The 26897-nt window shown below is 34.2% G+C and overlaps 2 protein-coding genes across 7 annotated transcripts in view; both read left to right on the forward strand.

The window, feature by feature from the left end:
- The window catches only part of LOC117180193 (nose resistant to fluoxetine protein 6), a 142544-nt gene that overhangs the window by 98962 nt on the left and 16685 nt on the right, over nucleotides 1-26897 (forward strand). The window contains exons 4-7 of one of the 6 annotated variants that reach the window (XM_033372567.1): nucleotides 6782-6939; nucleotides 8680-8808; nucleotides 11824-11877; nucleotides 15640-16199. In XM_033372567.1, the coding sequence (XP_033228458.1) occupies nucleotides 6782-6939; nucleotides 8680-8808; nucleotides 11824-11877; nucleotides 15640-16199 (901 nt within the window). The remainder of the gene's footprint in view (nucleotides 1-6781; nucleotides 6940-8679; nucleotides 8809-11823; nucleotides 11878-15639; nucleotides 16200-26897) is intronic. The other 5 variants (XM_033372568.1, XM_033372569.1, XM_033372570.1 and 2 more) reach the window with 5 other exon arrangements.
- Nucleotides 20531-22790, forward strand: LOC117180195. The gene is made up of 2 exons (XM_033372573.1): nucleotides 20531-20624; nucleotides 20738-22790. Exon 2 carries the CDS (start codon nucleotides 21411-21413, stop codon nucleotides 22239-22241), a length of 831 nt encoding a protein of 276 aa, XP_033228464.1. The 5' UTR covers nucleotides 20531-20624; nucleotides 20738-21410; the 3' UTR covers nucleotides 22242-22790.

Below are 26897 nucleotides of genomic sequence, written 5' to 3' on the forward strand. Positions count from 1 at the left end.
ATGTATTAGCCTTGGAGGAGATTATGTTGAGAAATAAAAAAAAAATTCTTAAAAACGTTGTTTTTCTTGGTCAGGCCGGAAACTTATCAATCCACCCTCGTAAGAGTCCAGTTGCCTGGTAATTTTACACTGTATTAGGTAAATAATGCGCTATTTTTGTTGTTCCCAAAACGGTTTATTGGGGGGTCCTGATAAAAATTCCAAGTTTTCTAGAAATTACTACCATGCGTCCCAGAAATATTTTTTGGAAAAATTTATAAAAATCATGTTTTAGCAGAATGACCTGCCCTATTACATTTTAAAGCAAAATATTCAACAACAAAATTAAACTAGAGGAAATCTTATCTCTAATAGTTAACCTATCTCTAATAGTTGCCGCGTTATGATTCTTCAAAGAACCTGCATTTTATGCTTTCACGATGATTCATTTTGATAAAAAGAGATATTTCGGGTTTCGCTCGTGTAAAAAACTACGAATTGCAAAAAGTTCGTAGTTTTTTTCACGAGTGAAACCCGAAATATCTTTTTTTATCAACCTGAATTTTTTTTAAAAGAGGTGAAAAATCCCAATTGTGTAGTTTATATCTGTACTTTGGAACCTGTTAATTTTACGAAAAAAGGTTATAGATTTTAATTAAAGTAGACTCAATTTCGAGTATTTCTAAAAAAATGCAATAACCTAGCGCCAATAGGCCATAAGTTATGGACGCTCAAAATTGACCACGTTTAACCTTTTTCCAGGGCAAATTACTCGACTTTAGTTGTAGGTCAGGAAAGTATAGGTAAATCTAAAAAAATATAATCTTCTAGTCTCTATAGATCAGGAGTTAAGACTCTTCAAAGAAACACCATTTTTTTCTAAAGGGAAGCGGCGGGTAATGTGGCGCACATGTTATAAAAAACTCCGTTAAAAGTTAAATATGTTGAAAACTGTAGTAAAATAATATAGAGCACGTAAATTAATATCTTATCTACCCTATGCGTATGGTTATTATTGAATTTACGTCTATTAAAGTAGTTAATTATCAAGTTTCACAAAAAGTGTGGAAGCAAAAGTTGTTTACTGATTTCAATGAAATTAATTTTGGATAAATGATGGGTACAAATAATTACTTATAAATTGTGTGCAGATTGAACGCTATATATTATGTTTTTTCAGTCTGGAAAAATGATACTGTACATTTTCACTACTTTTTGGTCACTTTAGAAATACACACATAACACCCAAAAATAACTTTTTACATTCTCATCATTTATGATTGAGAAAGTATTAGAATTGTCGGAAATTTGACATCACACTTTTTCAACGGATCTCCACATTTCAAGACCCTCTGAATCCGAAAATCAGGTTTTCACGATGGCATCTGTCTGTCTGTCTGTCTGTCTGTCTGTCCGTCCGTCGGTCCGTCCTAATGACTTTTTTCGATAAAAAGAAAATTCTCAGAGTTATAGCGTTTTCAAAATTTTTTTAATCAAACGAAAATCAAAATTTGAAGCCGAAAAGCGCACGATATGAAAAAAAGTCAAGAAAAGAAAAACATTTCTTTTTTGAAGCCCTACAAGATTATCATCTAAAAGAGATCTTTTTGATTAAGTTTTTTTCAAGCATTCCAAATGCAAAGAATAAATATCCGAGCGCGAAGCTCGAGGTGTAATTATGTTCGAGCGCGAAGCGCGAGATTCAACTGTCGCGCGCCCTAGGCGCGCTGAAACCTACGAGCGAAGCGAGCCGCGCGCGTAGCGCGCGATGAGAATGTGCCCCCGAAGCGGGCAGATTTTTATAATAAAAATTGAGTGATTAGCTTTACTGCACAAATTTTTTTACTATACAAAACAGTAAACATAAAAAAATACAGTACAGTAAATACCTCTCGCAACAGTTGTTTTCAAGACAGGTCGTTTCATACGTATTCTATAGAAAAACGTAACGGGGATAAATTATTATAAAGGGCTAAATTTTGCTAAAATACAAATAAAATGTTTTACCCTTTCCATTCCGAAAGCTATGTATATACTGGAAAATGTACTGCGATAATATCTTAGTACTTTTGTTGCATATATGCATTTGGGATTCATTATAAGTACACTTTTTTCTTCTTTTTGTTAAAGAAAAATAAATCATTCAGTCGTTCAAATAATACGCTTCACACTCTCAATTATGTGCATATTTGATGTGCATATTTACTTTGTGAAAACTACTTGCAGATTATCTGTTGTTGAAATTGAATGAATAAAAAAATATGTATATTAACTGGTTTTACATTGTTTATTTATTGTTTATAAAAAATGTTATTTAAACGATTAGTTTTATAACGCTGTATTATTTTATGTTGAAAATTATGTTGAAATAATTATGGTTAATTCTTGATATGAAAAGAATATGAAAACAAATTAATTACCCAATTATGCAAATGATTAAGAAAAAATAATTAAATAATTGACTGATTTATTGACTGATAAATTACTAAGTATCAGGAGATAGTTTACATCTTAGAAACTTGCAAATTGTATTCTGGAAGTAATTTTCACAGGATAAATACATGAAATATGCATACAATTGATAGTGTGAAGCTTATTATTTGAACAATGTTTGAACAATTTTTTTAACAAAAAGGAAGCAAAAGGTTTATTTGTAATGAACTACAAATCCATATACATGCCACAAAATTACTCAAATACGGTCGCAGTACATTTTTTAGTACATACAGAGCCTACAGAATGGAAAGGATCAAAGTTTCATCGTCATAACTCGTGACCTAAAAGAGCTAAAATATTTTTTTTATTTCACCCAAAACTCAGCCCTCTATAATCGATCTTCTTCGTGTTTTTTTGAAGAATCATAACTCTTGACCTACAGAAACTAGAAGATTATATATTTGTTTAATTTACGCATAATTTCCTGCCCTACACACTTTTTCTATTGCACCGCTTACGTCGCTTCGTACAGAAGCGAAATATATTGAAATAACTTAAAACGAATAGTTTGCCCAGAAAAAATAGGTCAAAAGTGGTTAACTTTGAGAGGCCATAACTTATGAGCTAATGGGGCTAGGTCATAAGATTCATAAGAATTGGGTTTTTCGCATCTTCTTTTTTAATCCGGGTTCTTTCAACCATGTAGTAAAATGCCCTGGCGCTGGTCGGCCCGAACCAGACCGTCTTGTATCCAGTCTGGGCCTAGCCAAAAATTAAAAGTTTTTTTAGACTAGCCCCAGGCAAAACCGTCTGGTCAGCCTCTAGGTACGGGCTGGTCAGGCGCTAGTTATGGACTGCCTGACAGCTTCTGACAATTGACCGACAAAAACTAGCAATGTATCAGAGAGGTCAGAGTTCACACGTAACTGGTACTTCAAGTTGTGACTTGGAAAAAAATAATTTTTCACTATCGCTATTATTTTAAACACCCTGTAACTTTTTTCAAATATGTTTTTAAAAAATTGCGGATCGAACTTAGATTTTTTTCTTGGTTCGCTGATCAGCGCCAGGTCTGGGCCAGGCCAGACCTGCCAGACTGGACTTACAATTGTTGATCTTGTCTAGCTGACCAGCGCCAAAACATAAGCGTGGCCAGTCTGTCAAGCTGATATGAAAATGAAGTCTTGTTTTGATAGTGTGAATTTCTTATTTTCTATCATTTTGTACAGCCTGTAACTTTTTTGCAACATGTAAAAAAAAATTGGCTGATAGAACTTAGAACTTAAAACTTTCTTTTTAACTTTCTCAGAATTTCCTCTAGTTTTATTTTCCTGTTGATAATTTTGTACTTAAATGCAATGGGCGGGTTAGTCTGCGAAAACACAAGTTTTTGAACTTTTTTAACAAATATCTCCTGGACTCATGGTAGTCATTTCTAAAAAACTTGGAATTTTCTCCAGGACCCCTAAATAAAGCCGTTTTAGCAAAAAAAAGCGCATTACCTACTTAAGGCCCTTTATCAGAATGGCAATCGCGTCCGAATTTTGGGTCCGCAAGGTTGAATATTTTTGTGTAATTTTTTGCACACCTCATCTAAATAACCATATCTCAAATCAAGCAGAGCCAGTTTTTCGATCAATTATTTAGATTTTGTTTAATAATCAAAACAGAGAACAATAGCAGTGACACTCAATGAGAGCTCTACATGCAGGTCTGTAGCGAGCCTACTCACCCTCGTCAAACTCAAGTCAGCAGACTCCCCACAGGGTGATGAATGACAGGGAACGAATGAATGCCGGGCATTGTTACAAGATTTCGGTCAGTTAGAAAAACTGACATTATGAAATCATTGATTAATTCAATTTTAATTAACAGAATTGAATTGTATAAAAACCAGTATTCTATTTTGAATTTGTAGGCCTCACGGTTGAACATTTTTGACCATTTTTTGCATACGTCATCTAAATTCTCATACCTTGACGCACGGCAGAGCCGATTTTTTACACAAAATCATGACATTATAGATTATATGCACCGAAAATGCATATACAGCTAACACTACATGTTACAACTATTGTTCTTCTATTTTTGATTATAAAACAAAATATAAACATTTTATTGAAAAATGATTGTTTGCTTTAAAATATGGTTACTTAGATGAGGCATGCAAAAAAGTAGACAAAACTATTCAACCGTGCGGTTCTTACTTCTTAGGCCGAAGGGTTGAATATTTTTTTATCATTTCTAGCATACGTCATCTACATGCTCATATCTTGAAGCGCACAGAGCCGCTTTTTCAATTCAATCATTAAATTATAGCTTATAATCTAGATTATACGTTCATCTAGATTAAACAGCATATTCCACTAACACTGCGCGTTATTACTACTGTTCTTCTAGCACTACTGTGCTTTCTTTAAGATATGGTTATTTAGATCAGGCATTCAAAAAATTAAACAAAAATATTCAATTGTGCGGGCTTAAAATTTAGAAGCGATTGACATTCTGATATCCATAATAGCGAAAAAATGACACTTTCATTTTTATGAGATAACCGGTCTGTTACAAAATCTGTCATTACAATTATTTACAATTATTATGTCGTTACAATTTTTATTTATTTTCAGAATTGTTTCTACCTGTAAGTCATAGGAATCGTTTTTGTCATCAATTGCAGTAAATGGTATTTTTTACGATGTACGGGAAACAAATTTTTCAAACAAATGATTTTTTTTAATGTACTAAATATCCTGAAAAAATAATCTTTCAGGATCCCTACGACTCACAGGGGCTAACAATTGTGCAAATAAATAATAATTGTTCAAACAAGTCATCTGAATGAGTCAAAAACATTCAACCGTGCGGCCTACAAATTTAAAATAGAATACTCGTTTTTTACAAACTACCACGTTATTACTGCAAATATTAACCGATTGTCATGAATTTTTTTTTCAATTTATTGTAACTATATAAATTAATTAATGCTGTTAATTATAATTGAATTAATTAATGATTTCATAATGTCAGTTTTTCTAAGTGGCCGAAATCTCGTAACAATGCCCGGCGTTCATTCGTTCCGTGTCATTCATCACCCTGCGGGGAATCTTCTGACTTGAGTTTGACGAGGGTGAGGAGGCTCGCTGTGGACATGCATCTACAGCAGCGATTCCCAAACTTTTTATGCACTTTCTGGGGAGCGGCAGGGGCCCCACCCTCACATTTTTTCACAATACTGGAACCCAAGTGAGACGCTGGACGCTAGTCGTTCGTGCTCGGTTGCTTGCTTCGCTGACCTTTTCGTTGTTAGAGAATTAGAGCCGGTTGAGAAAAATGAAAAGTTGGTTAAATATTAATCAATAGAATTTTAATAAGTTCCGTTAGATTTGTTATATTATCAAATAAACGTTAAAAAAGGTAGAAGAAGATCGGATAATAACTTCAAGATTTATCGCACTTTTGTTGCATTCACAAGATATGTAAATATTTAATTTATTAGTTCGGATATTAACCGATTTTCAAAAACTTTGTTTTCATTTTCTTTAAATTATATAACGAAATTCATTCAGCCAATTAAAATTTAATTGAGCTAAGTCTTTATAATTTCAGTTATTGCAAGCTCATAACAATGAAAGGGTCATTAGTGGTAGGTACACGAAAGTCGAAGGAAGTAGCGTTCTGGTCGCAGCGGGGAGCCTGCCTCGGAGCCTGCCTAGCTGCCCGGCCCGGGGTGGCATCCCCCTACCGGCAGCAGCCTCATCGGCCGGCGGCACTAGTTTGGGAATCGCTGATCCACAGCTATCACTGAGTGTCACTGCTATTTTTCTCTATTGTTCTCTACGTTTTTGATTATTGCACAAAATATAAACATTTTATCGAAAAACCGGCTATACATGAATAAGGCTGTTTCTCATGACATTATATATCTATGACGTAATAATTTTAGATGGCACAAATATACGCGGCCACTATGAACTTGAAAAACGGCGTTCCACCGTTATTTCAATAACGGACATATTAATGCATTCATCATATAAAATATCGTATGAATCATGGGAGAGAGGGTGTATGTTTTCAGTTCAAGTCGTAGGCGAACAGCCAATAGCCGCGGGCGAGAGTGCCAGCCAAAGACGAGTACATAATATACTATTTTATTACAGAATTCAATGAAGGACACATAATATATTTTTTTACGCATTTAATTTTAATTAGACCAAAAAACGCGTTTAGGCCCTTTTTTTGACGAGCAGCTTCAATTTCATTTTTTCCTGAGATTTATAAATGTGGGAGACAATCAGTTTTTTTGTTTTTTGTTTATATTCCGAAGAAAGTAAGAGCTTAACAGACGGCGATTTCATTCAAATTTTAGTGGTGTGAGCGCAGTGGTTCTTGTTATCATGATGGCTGGTACCGGTTACGATGTTTATCTCTCCAAAAGATTAGAGAGGCAGCAAAAAGAAGCATGCGATGTAGAGAAACATGCGAAACTTGAACAACTGACAAATGGCAACCACAAGTCGTTGAATGGTAAGATCATAATTCTATAATAGGAGCCGTTCAAAAACTATATCACGCTTCAAGGGAGACGGATGCTGAAGATTGTGTGACGATGTGTGACGTAAGTTTGCGGAGAGTAATGCAGAATCTAGCATCAAACGTGGAAAATAAAAAAGTGACAATATGACTTAAAGGGGCTGGGGTGGGAGTTCGTATTTGTAACGTCACCATCGGAGGTTTCAATGTTTGTATGAAGATTTGTGACGAAGAAGGGGAGATGGAAAAATTGTTCAAAGTACCGTGAAGTAGTTTTTGAACGACCCTTTATCTTAAGATGTTGAAATTGTTAATAGTGTGCAAAATTGCAATAATGGAGATGCGATGTAAAAACGAGCCTTTATATTTTCTTTTTTATTTAAGGACGTGATTATGTTTCTTTTTTATTTCAATAAAGACAATTTTAATATTAAAAATGCTTGCGAAATCGCAGCACATAAAATTAATATTTATTATCATTTTTTAAATGTATCCCTTGATGAAAAAAAAAAATAGTTTTTGGGATAGACACTTCCCTAAATGTAAACCTTATGTATATAAACAAATATTAACGAAAATGAATGTTTCATACTACTTTTTTATACTACTTTTACCTGCTTATATCAATGATATTTTTACTTTTTAGCTTTATCATCATATACTATGCCAATGCGTTCTGTTTTAATATTCATTACTCTTCCACGCGAAAAATCATAAGCAAGTGAAAAATACTGGACCTATTACAGGCTGATTTTTGTTGTTGTACCCGATGTTTTTTTTTTTAATTTAAAAATTGCGCGCTGCCTGCCGCCATTGTAATAGCGTGGGTTGTAAACGTCAAACCTGTCCAATTTTCACCATGAATCGCTACACACCGCGAGATAGAGCGGAAATTGTGAAATTTTATTTTCAAAATCAGTCCTCGGTTGTTCTGACGCAACGTGCATATAGGGCTAAATATCGGCTAAATATGCATCCGTCGAATTTATGGAAGATTTTGAAGGTTGATTTGCATATTTATCCCTATACAATGCAAATGGCACAACGACGTTTGTCAGCTGATGCATTTCGAACTGCTGTGCGCGGCGCCGATATGACACGTTTGGATGCTCAGCAACATCGGCTCGCACAGCTTCAATAACCTCATTACTCCGACGTGGACGCTTCTTAATCTTCGGTGTTGATACTGTCACTGAACAACTTTCTTTGAATTTTGCCACTAAGCGGCGAATCTTCTTCGGATTGGGCACATTTTTAGTGCGATATTTAGCCCTATATGCACGTTGCGCCAGAACAACCGAGGACTGATTTTGAAAATAAAATTTCAGACTTTCGGCTCGCTCTCGCGGTGTGTAGCGATTGATGGTGAAAATTGTACTGGATTGAAGTTTACAACCCGCGCTGCTACAATGGCGGCAAGCGAAGCTTAATTTTTAAATTAAAACAAAAACTTCGGGTACAAAGACAAAAATCACCCTGTACTATTTCGATAATTAAGTTTCAGAATTTGTACTATTTACCCAAACGGCTAAAGTATAAGTTATTTTATTGAATAATCGGAATTTGAGCCAAAGATGCAATTTTGCTAAGACTGTTCCTAAGAGATATCCTTAGTTCTGCATTTCTTCAGCTGTACAGGGTAGTTTGTCCACTTCAGTGGCTAACACTAACAGGCGATAAGAGGGGACAGAGGACAGTATGTTATAAGAATTTTGTTACGATTGTATGTCGCAGCTTTTGAAGATAAAATCTACATTCCTGTTCCAGTACCAGATTCTGTCATCAACGGGGCTACTCCAGTAAATAACAATAATAATCACGAGGGCAGCTTACGACCTTCAACCCCAGATGATCAGAAACTGAGTGAGTTTGTTATTTTAAGCATTAGTATTTTTATTTTAAGTTAAGATATTTAACCCATCAAGAGCAGACATATTTGATAATGTAAAGGCACATTATGTGGATGTTAAAACCTAATTTTTGTAAGAGATTGAAAAAAACCCTTTTATATTTATTTATCTCTTTAACTTTTTCAGAATTTCCAGATAAACGCTTCATGCTTTCTTTATTCGATACTAAAATAGTCTGAATCTACAAGAATTGGAAGGGAAATAATTTATTATACTTTACCCTCTTAAGGTGATGAAAATTACCTCTAAAGTGACCCGAAAAAACGACAATAATAGCAATAGCGCGACACTTGATCGGTTAGTTTTATGAAAGTTTCCGTAATACTATTCAGTACCAACATATTATTGAACTTTATTATTTTAATGCGAAACCCATTCTAAAAAATGAGCCCGTCACGCGGGCACATTCTCATCACGCGCTGCGCGCTATAGGGACGTCTGATGGATCATGCGCTACGCGCTAATGACCTTTTAAAATTAAAGCTCAAAGCATCAAAAGCTGTCATTTAGTGATTGTGAATTCTCTTTTGTTAAAGATCATTCGGTTTTAACGAACACATTCTCATCACATACCTCGTGCTTCACACTCGATTTTATCCAAAATGTTCAACATTATTATGTCAAATGTATATTACATTTATTTCTGTATCTCGGCCTGGGATTGCATACTATTATACTATAAATCTTGCATATTATTACATAATTTTCGATTTTCCAACGAAAATTCAAAAAGTTGTTATAATAAATCTTATAGGGTGTTCAAACAGCAAGGTTTTTCTCTCGTTGACTTTTTTCATATCGTGCATTGTTTGACTTAAGATTTTCATTTTCATTTTTTTTATTTTGTAAGCGCTTTAAATCTCGCAATTTTTGTGTATCGAAAAAAGTCATGAGGATAAATTGCTTGTATTTTTTAGCACTGCGAGTATTCGTACATAGAATTTTTAAATCTTAAAAAAGTGGCCTTAAAAATTTTGAACAAGCTTTAACTTTTAGAATTTTGTCCAAAATCTACAGACATAAGGACACACACACAGATAGAAACATTCGCGAAAACCTGTTTTTCAGTTTCAGAAAGTCTCAAAAAGTGGACATTTAAAAAACCAGTCTCCCAAATATTCTATCACTCACAAAATAATAATTGAGCGTATAAACATTAGTGTGAACTGAATTAAATATCTTCCATTTGTTGAAAAAGCTATGTACCTTTTTTCTTTCATTTTTTCCCCAAAAGAGTTAATCAGTGTTTCTTTTTTCAAAGAGAATTTTATTTAAGGTTTTATTTAAAACTTTCAGGTTGTCTCAAATAACCTCAACATATTTCTAAAATTTAATTATTTAATTTTGTCGGTATAGTCAATTTCTTATTTGTGGATAGTAAACTTATTAGAGCCAATGAGAACGACAAAAATAAAAATTTATATCGAATTGTATAAATTAAACTTTACATAAAAGTTGGGTTAAGATATTATTGATATAGAAAGTATATAATTATGTAAGAGAACTATAGTTTGATACCTGTTTTTTAGAAAATAAAGTAATAAATCCTTTTAGAGTTAAAATTCGCATTAAAAGAATAAATTCTAATAACATTATGATTTTTTTGTAGGACATATATTCGGTGGCGAGTTTCACAAGCTTAAGAGGGTATTTTACGCCATTAAAAGCGAATTTCCTCCTAAAGTTAATCTGGTATATCTATTGAAATTACCCCCCCCCCCCGACTTTCAGACACCAGAAAATTAGTTTGTACAAATTGATTCTGAATTAGACAGTATTTGTGGGCATCCGCGTGAAAAGGTTTTAGTAGAGGATAAAAGTAGGATCTATACTGAATTTATTGGAACTATAATAATGTCCGCTGATTCGTTTTTCAACTTAGAGGGTTCGTTTTGTACCTAAAATACCGATAATTTATCTGACTATATGCTCCTGTAAATAAATCCATACAGGCCATAAGCGACCTTTTCATGTGGAAACCCACATTTATTCACATCTATAATAAATTAATGAGTATACGACTTTGTACTAATCGAATAACTAATAGACAAATTCCAATAATTCAGGTTGATAGATTATAGTACAAATTCAGACAAACAATTCTCAATCGGTTTTGTATTTCCTATTTTTTACAATTATTTAAGAGTTGATTATAAATATTAATGTTTTTAAATTTGTTATGCAACACAAAATAATATTTTCAATTGATTTAAGTTTTTGGGAAAATTTTGATTTTTAAATTAAGGAGACTTTTTTCTTTAAATTAAGTATTTTCTTCTCAAAAATATCTATTAATGTTTATATAAGGTTAAAGAATGGCATTTTAAATTCAGAACATTCTTTTTAATTTATTTTTAAAACATTATGATTTGCTTTTCATCAAATTTTGTTCAAAATAAATCAACAACGAAAATTCAAACTTAAAAACTTGTAACATTAGCTGTCCACGAATTCCTTCTTTCTAGGAAAAAACTATATAAATTCTTCTCTGTTATAGGTATACATAATTATACCCGTTGAAATTGAAAATAAGTATATTTATTTGATAAATCTGTTTTTATTCTCATTGAGCATTGCCTCAATAGTAAAAAATACAATAAATTCCTAAGAAGTAATTGTAACTAAATTCCAAGTAAAAAATCCACACATATAAAAATATAAATATTTAACAAATAGTTTACATTTATCCAATTGGGATTTTCGAAACTTTAATTCCTGCGGAACTAGATTTGATCACAAGTTAGAATTTCCAAAATTTCGTAATAGGGTCATTTAAAAATTACGTTACTTTTTTCAATTATCTTTAAAAATAGATCCCGATAGTTGCTGTATAGTTTCCTTTACTAACCACTAAAACAATTTATATTTTCGTAAAATAGTTCTGATGGCATTTCCACTTTCCTACCCACAAAAAAGCGTACCGTAATTTTTTAACGGCCCTACATTTATTTAATTTTAATTTTTTGAGATGTTTTAGAATGGAAAAATATACGTCAACAACTTTCTGGAATCAATGTTTATGGTAGTTAATTTTTTTTTGCTAGTCTTACATACCTTCTAATTTTATAAAAGTAACTTTAAGCAGAAATGACCACAACACCTGTTTCTTCTTTGGGAAAAACTTAAAAGATAAATTTGTAACATTTTTAATATTACAATGATCTTGAGTTATTAGAGGGCCTCTACCAATCAGAGAAGAAAAGCGAAGGTTGGTTTTGATGGTCTGATTGGCTAACATCCGAATTTCAAATAAAAAAGTCTAAACATTTGACATATTTATTGTCGCGGCGCTTCTACCAAGCAGTGACTGTATTTTCGTATTTAAAAATGTACATATTTAAGGAAGAAATAAACAAATAGCGGCTTGACAAAAATTCATTCCTTTGTTTTTTAAAAATGTTTATATGTTGTTATATATAAAGTTAAAATTGAAAAAAAAATTTGCAAGGATCCTATTATAATTGTCTCTGTTATAAATAACAGTGTTTTAAAACATTTCGAAATCAATTTTGTAATGAGATAAAATCACTTTTTTGTAAATTTTGATTTACAAATTTGACGGTGCAGAAAATTTGTCATCTTTATTAATAAATAAACAAACTGAAAACACACCAAAAATCATATTTACGCAATGTCACAACCAATCGGGGTATTTGAGCATTGTATTACATATTGGTATTTCGCCAAACGTATTAAACTTATGTTTATCAAACGTGTGTATTTATTGGAAATATTAAAAGAAAATATTATTATTCTTATGTGGTTGAAATTAAACTATAACTTTTCTGTAAACAAAAAAACTCTTGCGCAATCAGAAAATTTATTTCAATGCAATTTTTATAACCAATTTTTTCAAAGGGAGCATGATTATGCTCTCCTTATTGATTATAATTAATAAATTAAGTATCTAATAGCTAGATACACCGAAAATATTTGATCTATGCTCACCGAATTTCGATAAACCTATCCGCCCTTTCCAAGTCAAATTTTTTTCTATATTATTATTTTTTGTGAATAGGTATTTCGAAATTTATACAAATAAAATAAAATAAAAAATTGTTATAAATACAAACAAATTCGAAATACTCCAGCTCAAAATCATAGTCAGTTTCTAGCGCTAAACGTTTTGCTAAATCTAAATTCAAATTTAATTTAGAAGAAAGGATATTCCTACTTTTTTTTAATTGTATAATTTCCAAGTCTAGGTACAGTCTCTTTCAAAAAGTGGCAAAGAGGGTACTTTTTTAATTTTTTGAAGTTGTTCAAATTCCTATTTTATAAATGATGATACTCTACCGGCTGAGATTAGCTACACTCCTATTTTTGGCCTGTAGCAGAAATGCTTAAATTATTAGAACATTAACATGAAGTTTTTTTCCTCATAATATCGTAAAAAAAACAATTTTGTATCTAATAAGCCCAAGTTAAAGGCAAAATGTCAATTTTATAAAGAAATATCGCAACAACAAAAAACTGAAATTTTCGAGGTTTTTAAAAATTGGAGTGCTTATGAAAATAATTTTTTTTATTTTAAGTTCTTAGGCTCATTTTAAATATAAGGCTCCATAGTATTTTTCTGATCGTTAGAATATTTAACAATATTTTCCCTAGGTTTTGTCCTAGGATCAAACTTTGTGCAAAAAAGTCATAAAATTTCAAAAATGTGTAAGTGTTTAAAACAATTTTTGTAATAGTATATTGTACTACAAGTACGGAAAGTAGGCAGTTCCACACGAGTGTGAAGTTTGATGTACGAGCCAGAGACGAATCGAAGGGGAGTTGTAGGCAAGTTGGAGGCGAGCCGAAGACGAGCTGCAAACGAGCTGAAGACGAGCCAGAAAATACCCGAAGATGATCCGATGGCAAGTACTGTAAACTTCACAAGAGATGTAACTGTCTACTTTCAGCACCTGTTATATACGATGTTTTTTTTTTTGAAAATTGGTAAATTAGCGGAAATTTCATGTATGCAGAAATTTCAGGAAATTTTCAGTAATTTATAGGTAATTAGTGGTAATTTATCTCTCATTTATGTTAACTTATTACTTCAAGCTTGTCCAATCACTATTCACTGCCAAATTCAAGGGTCAAATTATAATGAAGTGAGTTAATGATTTCGGCAGTCCCGGAAAGTAAATCTAAATCGAAATCCGCAAGCGCAACAGCCTCGAAAATCTAAATTTTCGTGTGTGCTTTACAAATTTATTATTTAATGCCGTCCGACCGGAAAGCTCAACTGCCAGGCTGCTGCGCGAAACGTAGTTACCGCTTTCCGGCGTCGCGCCGTTGAGCAAATAAAATAGTGTACACAGCTCGGCCAGTAAAAAATGTTTATTAACCTCGGCTTAGCCTCGGCCGACAATTACATGTGATCTGAGACATTTTGTATGTTACTGGCATATGCATATAATATACTATTATAATATTTCAATAAAATTTAGTAATATTTATAAAAATATTATTGATTTAAATTTCTGAAATCATATGATGACGACAATCGTTATTTAAAATTTTGCGACTTCTCTGCACCCTTGGGTACACGTTAGGGGAAAAACTCTAAGAATATTTTTATAATTTGGCATTATTAGACGCTGAATTTTATTACCGTTCATTCTATATTATGAGAACAAAATTTTCATGTTAATATTAGAACAATGAAGGCACTTTAGCAACAGTTAAAAAAGTAGGCGTGAAAATAATTTACGCCGGTAGTTTAGCAGTATTGCCGGTAGTGTTTGGTTTTTGAGTTTAAAAATTAAAAATGAGAAAACTTGTCATTAAATTTATATATAATAAAATAATGGCATATTTCTTCGGTTCAAAGTGAAGAACAGACCCCACACAAAAAAAACTAATTGTGATTGGTCCAAGTCCTTTTGGGAAGTTTCTTTTAGTTTAATAAACTACAAAATAAATTAATGTTAGTAAAATCCATCAAAAAACTTAATCTCATATATTATGTGTGGAGTCCGTTCAAGTTCGTACCTTCAAACCTATAATTTTTTTTTCATGCCACATGTATCGAAAATTTGACATTCGATGCCCTTGTAGCATGTCGAAAGTTGTGTTTTCAACCCTAGACTAGAAAGTTGAAACAGGCGACTGCAAAAGTAACTTTACGCCGTAACCGGTATCGAAAGTATATACATTGTACTTTATTTGCAGTTGCCTGCAGTCATTCTCCCTCTTATCGAACCTAGTTTTGAGAATCGAGGCTAACTTCGGTCTCCACCTTCAATCGTGAACGTGCCTTATGTGTGTCATCTCATTTTCGGAATAATGGATATTATTGAAAATCTAGTTGATTTCGGCAATGATGGATACAAAGAAGTATTACTCACCCTACCTTCGGAAATCGTGTCATTCTAACCTATACCTGTCTTCGTATTTACAAAGAATAACAATTTTGATGGGACGCAAAGAAGTTTCAGGCATCTCAAGTCAAATTTTTCATACATTTTTTATGAAAAATTGTATGCGTAACTCGGGGCGAGGGAACAATTTCACTTGTGTGATATCTGCCCTCGCTTCGCTCGGGCAGCTAACTTCCCGCTCGTGCAATTGTCGCAATGAACGACGTTTTTTTTCTCAGCTCAAATGATTTAATTAATTTCAGTGTTTTCACTTCGCCATGCTGTAGGTGTTCTGATCATTTCTGTTTATTTATCTAGAAAGTGGTACCTCTTGGTCGATTTGATTATGTACCACTAAATTTCAAAGACTTTTGAACCTCTTTAATTCATTATTTAACCAACATGATCTAATAATATCTTTCCGATAACAGGCGTTTGTAAAGAGCTGCTCCTGTCCTTCTCAATTCGCGCCAACATGAGAACCATTTGCGATGGTAGCGTTGGCAGGGATACAATAAGTACAATTCATGGTCTTCGGGTAATTTCGATGGCATGGGTAATCCTGGGCCACACTTGCATCATCGTCTTCAAGTACTCAGACAACATGGAATTCCGAAGAGTGGTCGAGAAGAGGTTTCTTTTTCAGACTGTCACAAACGGAGCCTTCAGCGTCGACACCTTCTTCTTTATGGGCGGTCTCCTTGTCAGTTTCCTCTACTTCCGGTCAAATGCCAAAGGCGACTTGAATAAACTTACTCAGGGCACTCGTGGCTTCATTGCAGGAACTCTTAAATTCATCGGGTTCTTGGCTTACAGATTCTCCAGGCTCACAGCTCCATATATGTTTGTTTTGGGTGTTGTTGAAGTCACCATGAAGTGGTTCCACTACAATTCGGTCTTCGAGGCTCCAACTGCGGATCATGAAAACTGTGCAAATTACTGGTGGAGGAACCTCTTGTATATAAACACTCTTTATCCTGTTGATCAGATGGTAAGTACATAAAAAGTGAGTAAATAAGCAATTTGAAGTGTATTTGCTTTACGGCATAATGAATTGAAGCGCAAGGCTTTTCGAAACCATCAATTATAACATAAACAAGTGTGCACAAAAATTAAGCAAGCATTTATTATTTTTCCAGGATGGTTACTAAAACCTAGAGAAAATAATTCCACATCATTTCTTAAATTACAAATTTTCTTTCACAAGCATTCAAATTTTTAAATACAAGCTTTCAAAATTCATATTAAAAAAAATTCAAATTTAAAGAGTAACTTAAAGTATTCAAGGTGACAATACAGTCAGAATATGTATGACTGAAAACTGTAATTTTTAAATTTTAGAGCTGCGTAGCCCCGAGCTAAAACCCTTATTGACCATACGTCACAGACCATACGTCACATCATAACCACAGACTAAGTCAAGTGACTGATGAGATGAGGATGTTATAAGTCAATTTAATAATAGTGTGTTTGAAATCTTTTGCGATGATGCAGGTACAAAATTAGGAGCATGGTGAAGTTGGAGTTCGTCCTTTACCGCTGTTATACGTAAATAGTGGCCGCAAGCTTTGGAGATGACAAGCTAATGGGCACAAAACTATGAAAAATCCCAAGAACGTTCTTGGGACGTTCCTAGGACATCCTATGTCAGGCCAATCAACGTCTCTAAGACGTCCGATGTCTTAAAGATGACCTAAAGACGTCTTAAAGACATGTACTTCTCGGGACATGTTTCGTGCTGACATTTGACGTTTTAAGAGCATCCCTAGGATGACCAAAAGACATGTTATAAAAGACGTCTTGGGGATATCCCAAAGACGACTCTAGGACATCCTTAATTTTTTTGCCCACTGGGAATAGTCCCCTCTGGATGCTTTCAAAAGATTCCAAAACGCTTCAATTGATCATACGAGACCGCTTATATTTCTCAGGACTCCTATTATACCACGGAACCTAACCTATTCCTCGGAACCTCCCTTACCTTATAGAACCACTCATCCCTCGCTGAACCACCTAAACCTCGGCCCCCTTATTCCACGCGACATAACTTAACTCTCAGAAGCCCACCTAACCAGCGGTACCTGACATATCCCTCGGGACTTCAGCTATTCCTATCTCACAGGAGGCAGCCTAACTCATAGGGTCCATCTCCCAACTCTCGCTACCAAACCTATTCCATAGGACGTCTCTATGTGTCGGGACCTTTTGGAAAAAGTTGAATACATCGAACCTATGAAATTTCTTCAACTGATATCGAAAAAACATACTATTGCTTTACTTTCAGAAGAAAAAATACTTTCATAGAGTTTAAAAACAAAACAAATAGCATATATACGTGGAATTAGATTTAGATGTGTCGTTATAATGATTCATGTTTCAGTTGTTATTTATATGGAAATAAATATATTTTGATCCATTTTTATATTACGACTTTTAGTGATAAAATAAATTAAAGAAGACTGATGTGCATCACGCAATACAATTTCATTGAATTTTCTGCAATATTCATGAGTGTGTTGATATTTTTCATGTTTTTAAACATGTTGCAGAACATTTTTTTGTTTGTTCATTTTATTGACCAAAATTTAAGTTTTCAAACAATAGACTTCATTCCATATACAGAAAACTGAAATCTGATTCTTTATACGGACTGACCCGAACTTGATTCCATATTATATGCAGCAATCGATATTCAACTTTGCAAAAAAAAACATCTTTTTTGCACATTTTAGTTACATTCTAAGCTAAGCAACAAAATTTATGTATCATTTATATAACCAATGGTTGTTTTCATTTATACATACATAACATATATATTTTTTCGCTGGGATCGGGTGCAGTTTTTCAGATTAGCACCCATTCCCAGTGACATCCTGCGGTTGTTCTTATGACAAACTTTTAACTACATATATTTTATAAACAAGATTAAAACAACCACCGCAGGGTCCTATTGGGAGCAACTGCAATATAAAAATGACACCCGCTTCCAGTAGAACTGAAGTAAATCACACCTATGGCCGCGTCTTGTGACCCTGGGATGAGTGGCCACAGGGTACGATGAAATCACAACGACATGCCGGCGAAGCCCCCATGGGTCTTGAAGACACGAACCAACCCAAGGATGACAGCTTTCTGTATCCAGCTCACAAGTGCCTTGGCATATATTTGGCATGCACGTATGGCTTGAAGGGTACAACCCAGTGCTAGTTTCACACCTCCGAGAGCACCGATCACAACGACAATTACATTACCCAAATATTTTGTTTACAGTCGTTGCAGCTCCCATTTAAGGTCTTGATACCTCTCCTCCTTTTTCTTCTCATTAGTAGTGATGTTGAAATCCGCCGGAGCCGAGAATTCAATCACGAATATAGTTCGTTTCACGAAATCTTGGAGAACGATGGCAGGCCTCGAGTATCTGCAACGCAGACTACTGTCCGAAAATCGTAGTTCTAGAAAATCTGGCATCTTGTCGGATCGGGACTGACCGAGTCTTCACTTTCAATCAGGCAGGTCGCAGAAACAAATCTTAGCTACACCTTCTGGTAGTGAAGTATCTCAAAACGTACAAGGCATTTGACTAACATTTGACCGACCGTTACAGGCCGGTCAATTTTCATTCATACATCACTGACTTCCGTAGCGTGGAGTCTGCTGCGTTATTACGGGCGAGCGCCTACACAGTAAAAAGAAAGGATCAATTTTGTTGCAGAGCATTTTGCTCCAGCGATCATTTGATTCTCGAGATCATAAAGAATTTCCATTCGGATCAATTTGATCTCATTTTTTGATTCATTTGTCAGACTAAACAAAATGGCCGCCAATTCTTGGCACCGGTGTTATAACGACATAACCTAAAAATGGTATTTAACCGCATGCAAGTGATAACTACATTTAACTGGTGATATTTTCTAATATAAGATTTCGTTAGTTTTTAACTTTGCAAGTACACTGCACGATCAGAAATCATAAAAAACTTGAATATGAGCTAAAGTATTGTGAGAACGTCAGTCATCTTGGTTTGACATCATACATGATCTCGAATCAGACCATTATGATCTCAAAAGTCGATAATTCACTTCGGTCGATCAAAATGCTCTTGAATTCCGTATCATTTTTGTTGCATATCAAAATGATATTTATTTTGGTATCATTTTGAACACTTTTTTTTACTGTGTACCTATCACGGTCATTGGAGAAGTTTACGAGTGGGGACTATTTCCCTCAGAGCATTTCGATGCAACGAGTCCCGGTGGAACAGGTCCGACTGTATTTGATTTGACGCCGACAAATTTGAAGACTAAATCTGTCAAAGAAGATGCTTGTCTCTGCTTCGGAGATAATCCTAAATGCGGCTTTGAGGCACCCCCAGGTATGTGTACGTCTCTCCAGTGTCAAGATGTATAATAACACTTACATCAACAAGCTTAGGTTCATCGGGAAAACGAATAATCTTTCGTTTCTTCAGCGTAATCTGGGCACACTTGCGTCCAATCCAAAGTTCATACCAATCTCTACTGTGTGTACTATGTTTACTGCTTGACGATATTTAAAGCACTCTGAAGTTGGCTTTTACTAGAAGCATAGCTCTTTAGGGCATCCATATACAATACATGAGTAACATGAGTCCCACTATGTAATAATGAACCTCCAAACTTTACAACATAGACATATGATAAGTCTATGCGAGGTTGTATCGAAAGCTTTCCGGTAGTCAATCCAGGCCATTGACAAAATGCGCTGATGGGCTAATGCATCTTTGCAGACGCACCTGTCAATTAGCAGGTTTTCTCGCCAGGCTTCTACTATGTTAGATTGGAGTATATTAATAATGATAAAAGATACATATTGAATTAATAAATTAATGGCCGAATACGGACACAAAACAATATTGATCTTTTATCATGTTATTGGTTCAAACTCTTAAACAAACCCTGCTCTTTTTAACAACCTGTATTATTAAATTAAGAATTTACAATTTTACTTAAATAAACATAATCAAAATTTGCCATCTCACAACTACTTTGCATTTATTTTCCCATTCTTAGAATTAAAAGTTCACAACTTTATACAATTTTTTCATTACATAATATTTCGGTTTGTTGATTCCTTAATAAATTATATGATTAAAGCAATGCTAAATTATTTCCACTTATTATGAAATAATTAATTTTAATATAATGTTGATTATAATTTGTTTTCTTGAGAAATATGAGTATCATTATTTTCTGATTAGCATGCTGAATTTTGTTGGTGCTAGGCGCAGATAGATGGCCCCAGCGACCGGTAGTAAGCAATTTTTGATCGTAGTTTCTTTTCCTCAGTGTGCTTTTGTGCTTCAGTACGTATCGCGAAATGTTTTCATCGACTATAGTCTATTGATTGTCAGTAACGATTTTTTTAGTGAGCACGTCAGGTAAATACTCTATTTTATTTAAAGTTTTTCTTGTTGAGAGTTTATCGACTTATGTAGAATCAAAATATAATTACAGTGCGAAAGTTACAGTTAGTTTCTTTTGTATATTACAGCGCCAGCCTTTTCGTCTATAGGTTATGGAAAACTATTTCTATGCTTCTAGCTGCATGAATATATAGCATGTTATTAAAAGGACATCGTGTGGCTTTATAACTGATTTCCAACTGCTCATTCTATTTTACTTTAAGAGGTTATGGGCCCAGATGTCAAAAATATTGCCAAGAAAGTTCATTCCAGTCTGAAAATAAAAAGCCTGAAAAGTAAGTTCCTAACCTCAAAACAAAAAAACGTCAGTGTAGACTACGCAAAATATGGATACCAGATTTAATCTTGACAAGTTAGTTGAATTTTCGGAGGGCAATGGAAAGACAAATTATGTGTCCTGGAGATTTAATTTAAATTTTTTGCTGAGAATGAAAGGTTTGTTAGATGTGATTACTGGTGCATCGCCTAAACCGTTTGAAGGTGATGCAGGTAATGCTGATTAGGTCAAGAAGGCTATAGAAGCACAGACCATTGTCGAATTAAGCGTGGATGAGAAAATTGCATTGAAAATTACCACCTGCACGTCTGCAGCTTCAATGATTAAGATGCTTGAAGCACTTTATGGTAAGCAAAGTCAAAAGCAACAGAAATGTCGCAGCAACAATTTTTCAGTTATAGATACGATGATACAAAATCAGCTGTGGATAACTGTCTCCAAATTTATGGACTGGCGGTTGGATAATGTCACGCATTTTAAATTGCCTACCAGCAAAGTTTGATCATTTTCATGCTGCGTGGGAATCAGTAACTGAAGTAGATAATACTTTCGCAAATTTGCGAGATCGTCTTCAACAAGAAGAAATTAGGCTTCAAAGCCGTGAATCGTCTGTCATCGAGAATGCACTAATCGGAAAAGGTAATTTCAGCAAGTCTGGTAAAGGTCAGCATAAAAAAGGTCAACAATCGTCTGGAAAGAAGTTAGGTCAGTCGTCACAGCCAGGTCAGTCAGGTCAGTCTGTAATTAAATGTTACAAGTGTGACCAAGTTAGACATCGAAAATATGATTGTGATAACAAACCTTGTGCTAAATATATTGAATATTGTAAAAAGAATTATAAATGTAATATTTGCCAAGAAATCAGACATTTCACGAAAGAATGTCCTAAAAGATCAAATGATGATAAGAGCAAATATAAGTCATTTATTTCAGTTGCTCTATCATCAGCAGCTCTTGAATATTTATCTGATAGTAATGAGTCATCGGTTAAAGATAGTGTTGCCACTCATCACATGACTGGAAATTTAAAATGGATGACTAATCTTCGTAGCCTGGACACCGCTATACTCGTGAAAATTGGTGACTCAAGAAAATTACCAGCGGTCGCGATTGGTGATGTTCATTTGCATGCTTATGATAGCAAGCAATGGTATACGATCGTCCTGAAAAATGTCTTGTTTGTACCAAACTTGGAGTTTAATCTTTTTTCCGTCACATCAGTTCTTGACAGGGTTATTCGCAACAGGCTACAGCGAAATTGTATCTCATTATGGAAAATAATAAACCTGTTCTAATGGGGGAAAGGTTTGGAGGTCTATTTCTTATGAAGTTTCGTCCAGTGGAACAGTACGGTCTGCCAGCAGTTAGTTCTTTAAAACTTTGGCATGAGAGAATGGCACACCAAAACATCCGCTATGTGAAAGATATTCTTAAAAGGAATAACATCAAATATATTGATGATTGGGAAAACTACGTCTACGAAGGCTTCGTCGCATGATCAAGGAATTGAATATAGAAAGCCTGACTGAACCGACAGACTTGTTTATTGACAACAAAGCAGCGATACACATGCTCAACAATGCATAAGAAGGAAAGGTGACGAAAGGAAAGAAGCATATTGAAATACGTCGCAAATTTATAAGTCAACATGTTGACAAGACAGTGAATCTTGTGTATACCAACACGAAGGAACAAATTGCCGAAATTTTCACAAAAGCATTGAGTAAAGGACCATTTGTTAAACTCCGAGCAAAAAAAAACTTTTCCTCAGTCTGCTTTTGCGCTTCAGTACGTGTCGCGAAATGTTTTCGTCGACTATAGTTTATTAATTATCAGTAACGATTTTTTTAGTGAGCACGTCAGGTAAATACTCTATTTTATTTAAAGTTTTTCTTGTTGAAAGTTTATCGAATTATGTAGAATCAAAATATAATTACAGTACGAATAATAGAGTTCGTTTCTTTTGTATTTTGCAGCGCCAGCGTTTTCGTCTGTAGGTTATGGCCAACTTTTTCTATGCTTGTAGCTGCTTGAATATATAGCACGTTATTGAAAGGACATCGTGTGACTTTATAACTGATTTTCAACTGCCCATTCTATTTTACTTTAAGAAATTTCAAATGATACTAATTTTTCTAAAGTTGGTTTTTGTCAAGATATTGCATCTAATATGACATCCATATTCTATATAAAATAGATCTATTAATCTGCCTCCATTTTTGTAAGAAGTGACACCAAAAGCTTTCGAAATACGTAATTTCCAAAAAGTTGCCTGCAAGGGATAAAAATATATGTAATATTAAGCTATTTTCGTTTAGGGTATGCGTGACTCACTCGTTGACAGCGGGGAAATGTGGGAAGGGGGTGTACATTCATAGATTGATTCAGAATTCCTCTGTTATTCATTTGAATAGCACGTTCGCTTCGCGACACTGCTCCGAAATACGTTGCTGACCAATCTCTCTAGTGAACACCCCAAGTGAAGAGCTTCACAAAGTCATCATTTGAAGTTCCCCACCTGGGCCCATTAGTATTCAAAGTCTTTTGTTTCAGGCGTCCTTCACGTCCATACACTTTTTCATTTATGCGCTTGTGTTTCTACAGCTTCTTATGTCTCTTTGCATTAGGGTCTCATTTACACACTCTAACCATTCATTCCGTGGTCAGCCTCATTGATATTAATTAAGTTGGAAAGGATTTATAATAGAATTCTCCATTTTTCCAAAACGTGTCAAAGTTGAGAAGCAGGGTATTCGGAAAATAATGAACTTTTTTTGCTCAAAAGTTCTTGGACGAAGTTTGTGTTATAGCTATGAACACTATAAAAATGTTGAATTAAAATCAAAAGTGATCATATGTCACGCCCGAATAAAAATGATTCGACTTGAGTTCGACTTGAATTGCCCCCAATCAAGACATGCTAAAGTCGAAAAGGTCGACTTGAGCATGTCTCAGTTTTGAGACGGAGCCAGACTTCAATTTATCTCTTGGAGGCAATTTTTTATGTCTTTAAGACATAAATTTATCTCGTGAGTCGTATTTTTATGACTCCAACACGTGCGGCTTATAACTTTGAGCGTATACCTGCCCTGACAAAAAGGTTATTTCTAACAGTCATAAAAGCTCATCTTTGTTAATGGTTAAGCAATCTTGTATATTTTTATACAATATATATATATATATATATATATATATTAAATCAAATTATTTACGGATTGTCATTTGTATTATACTTGTTTGACGCTGATACCGAAAATGCTGCTTGTTTTTACATATTTTTAACGGCTTAGGAGATCCTTCTAGAAAGCTACAATTTTTATCTTTTTGAAGAAAATTTTTAAGGGTTATACTCTTTCAGACCCACCGATTCTGAATTTTTAAAATAAAAATAACTAATTTAATAATTACAAGTTTTTCATTTATCAATTTTAATCTAATTTATGAGCCAAAAAAGGTTCGATAATCTCAGCCAAGACAAGGCTCGTCATGAGTCAAGTAAAAGTCGTCTAAACCAAGAAAAGATACGACTTAAGACCAGTAAGTGCTGTTTTACCTGTCGCGGTCATAAAAGTAAAATGAAGGCCTATGTCTCTACTCAATTTTGAGACGCAGCCAGACATCGATGTCTTGGAGACGAACTCAAGACATAACCAGGTCGAACTCAAGTCGAAGCATTTTTACTCGGGCCGTTATGCAATTTGAAGAACAATATTACCGATGGACACAAAATCTTGGATTCAAAGAAATCTATTTCTTTTATTTCATTTCTTTGAGACAAAAACACCGTTCTTAATTGCAGAATGTGAGATAATTAACTTAAAGAATTGATATCTTTAAAACTAGGAACCTAGTTTCCTTGAATCTCGCTTTCGCATACAAACAAAAATTTGTTTAGGAGAAGAAGTTTCGATTGGAGAAGGCAAACGAGTCAAAAACTCACAACTTAGTTGCGACATTTCGTTGGCATGGGTTCGCCAACCTCATCAGGCTAATTTATTAAAAAAGAACACCAAATTAATATCACTTACGTATACAGATGAATAATATAAGATTACACAGCACATTTAAAGACATTTTTAACATTAATAATCACTAGTTAAAACATGATTTATATTTAACACGTCTAAATGAATAAAAAGTATAGAGCACATTTTGATGTGATTGAATTGACGACGATGTAAAGTCAAATGAAGAGACAAAACCTTGCGTCGATTTATATACAATAATATAATCGTACATACATACATAAATTTATAAATAATACTGATTTGATTTACTTCTATCTATTAGGGAGAATGATCATAAACTTAATTTCTGTAATAAAGGAGAATATATTTGACTGAGGGCAAAAATGTCTTCTTTTTTATTAATATTATTAGAATTGCTATTAATGTGGATCATCTCCGAGAAAAGTCTTTTTTTATAGCTGGATTCACGATCGATAACACAGCCACACAAAAAAAAAATAAGTGTGTGGATCTGGTAACAAGACACACGTATTCCTATGGATTTTGGGGCGCTGAATTCAAATTCGGTATCAAAAATCACCCATCACGTCATGGTTGAGCCATAACCTCAAAAAATGACAAAAAATCATGCACTGACGAAAATAAATTTCAAAATAATGCCAGTGATGCAAATTTTCACTTCAAAAACATGTCGACAACTGTGAAGGATCAACCCTTGTCTGATATCAACTTATTTAACATAACTTTACCCAACAGAACCTGACCTCACCTAACCTGAATTAACAGAAATTTATTGAACTACACGTAAAGCTCTGGAAGCATATTTTCCCAGTAGCAAATGTTTGCCACATCGAATGGGTCAACTCGAGCCTAACCTAGAAATAAATCTAACCTAGCCTAACCTAACCTAACCAAACCTCACGAAAATAATTAAACTGATTGTGTTGTCCCGTTGTGTTTGCGGTACCGTTTGAATCAGCTTGGGCCTAACCTGCAAAGTGGTCAAACCTATCCTAACCTAAAAAAACCTAACCTAACCTAACTTAACTTCACGTAACACAATTAAACTCATTGTGTCGTCCCGTTGTGTTTGTGGTACCGCTTCATTCAGCTTCGGCTTAACCTACATAGAGGTTTAACCTATCCTAACCTAACAAAACCTGACCTAACCTAACCTAGCTGAATGAAATTCAACCACACGTGTAGCTATGTAAGCGTACGTTTCTCAGTCTTAAATGTGTGCTATATTTAATAGGTTAAATCGATCTTAACCTACAAATGAAGAAAAAAGGACACATTATAGCAGGCAGAAAATAGACTGAAGTAGGTCTATAAATCAATTTAATTACGATAAAAAGCAAGATAAAATGTAAACACGAAAGATAGTATAAATATATCCCTTAAGTTTAAGAAAAGCAGAGAGAAAAAAATTTTGAATAAAACTCTTATTCATTTGCATGTTTAAGTTATAGTTCTACATTTTAATTGATACAAACATTTTCAGGTTAATTGAAAGGGGGCAATTCTACTTGTAGTTCTAAGTTTCTTCAAATGAGTAATGTGCGTCTAAATTTTTAACCACCTGTAGTACAATGAAATGAATTTTATTGTGTTACAACGTGAACACTTAAGTTAAGTTGTGTTGCGTTAACCAAAATTTCGTTAGGTTCTATTAAGGTAGATTCATTTGTAGGTTAAGATCGAGTTAACCTATTAAATATGGCACACATTTAAGACTGAGAACCGTACGCTTACATAGCTACACGTGTGGTTGAATTTCATTCGGCTAGGTTAGGTTAGGTCAGGTTTTGTTAGGTTAGGATAGGTTAAACCTCTATGTAGGTTAGGCCAAAGCTAAATGAAACGGTACCGCAAACACAGCGGGACAACACAATGAGTTTAATTGTGTTACGTGAAGTTAGGTTAGGTTAGGTCAGGTTTTTTAGGTTAGGATAGGTTTGACCTCTTTGCAGGTTAAGCCCA

Source organism: Belonocnema kinseyi, chromosome 9, assembly GCF_010883055.1.
Source record: "Belonocnema kinseyi isolate 2016_QV_RU_SX_M_011 chromosome 9, B_treatae_v1, whole genome shotgun sequence".
In the NCBI taxonomy this organism is placed as follows: Eukaryota; Metazoa; Arthropoda; class Insecta; order Hymenoptera; family Cynipidae; genus Belonocnema; species Belonocnema kinseyi.

Coding starts and splice junctions, on each gene's coding strand:
- LOC117180195 (XM_033372573.1), top strand. CDS start 21,411: ATGTCACGCATTTTAAATTGCCTACCAGCAAAGTTTGATCATTTTCAT.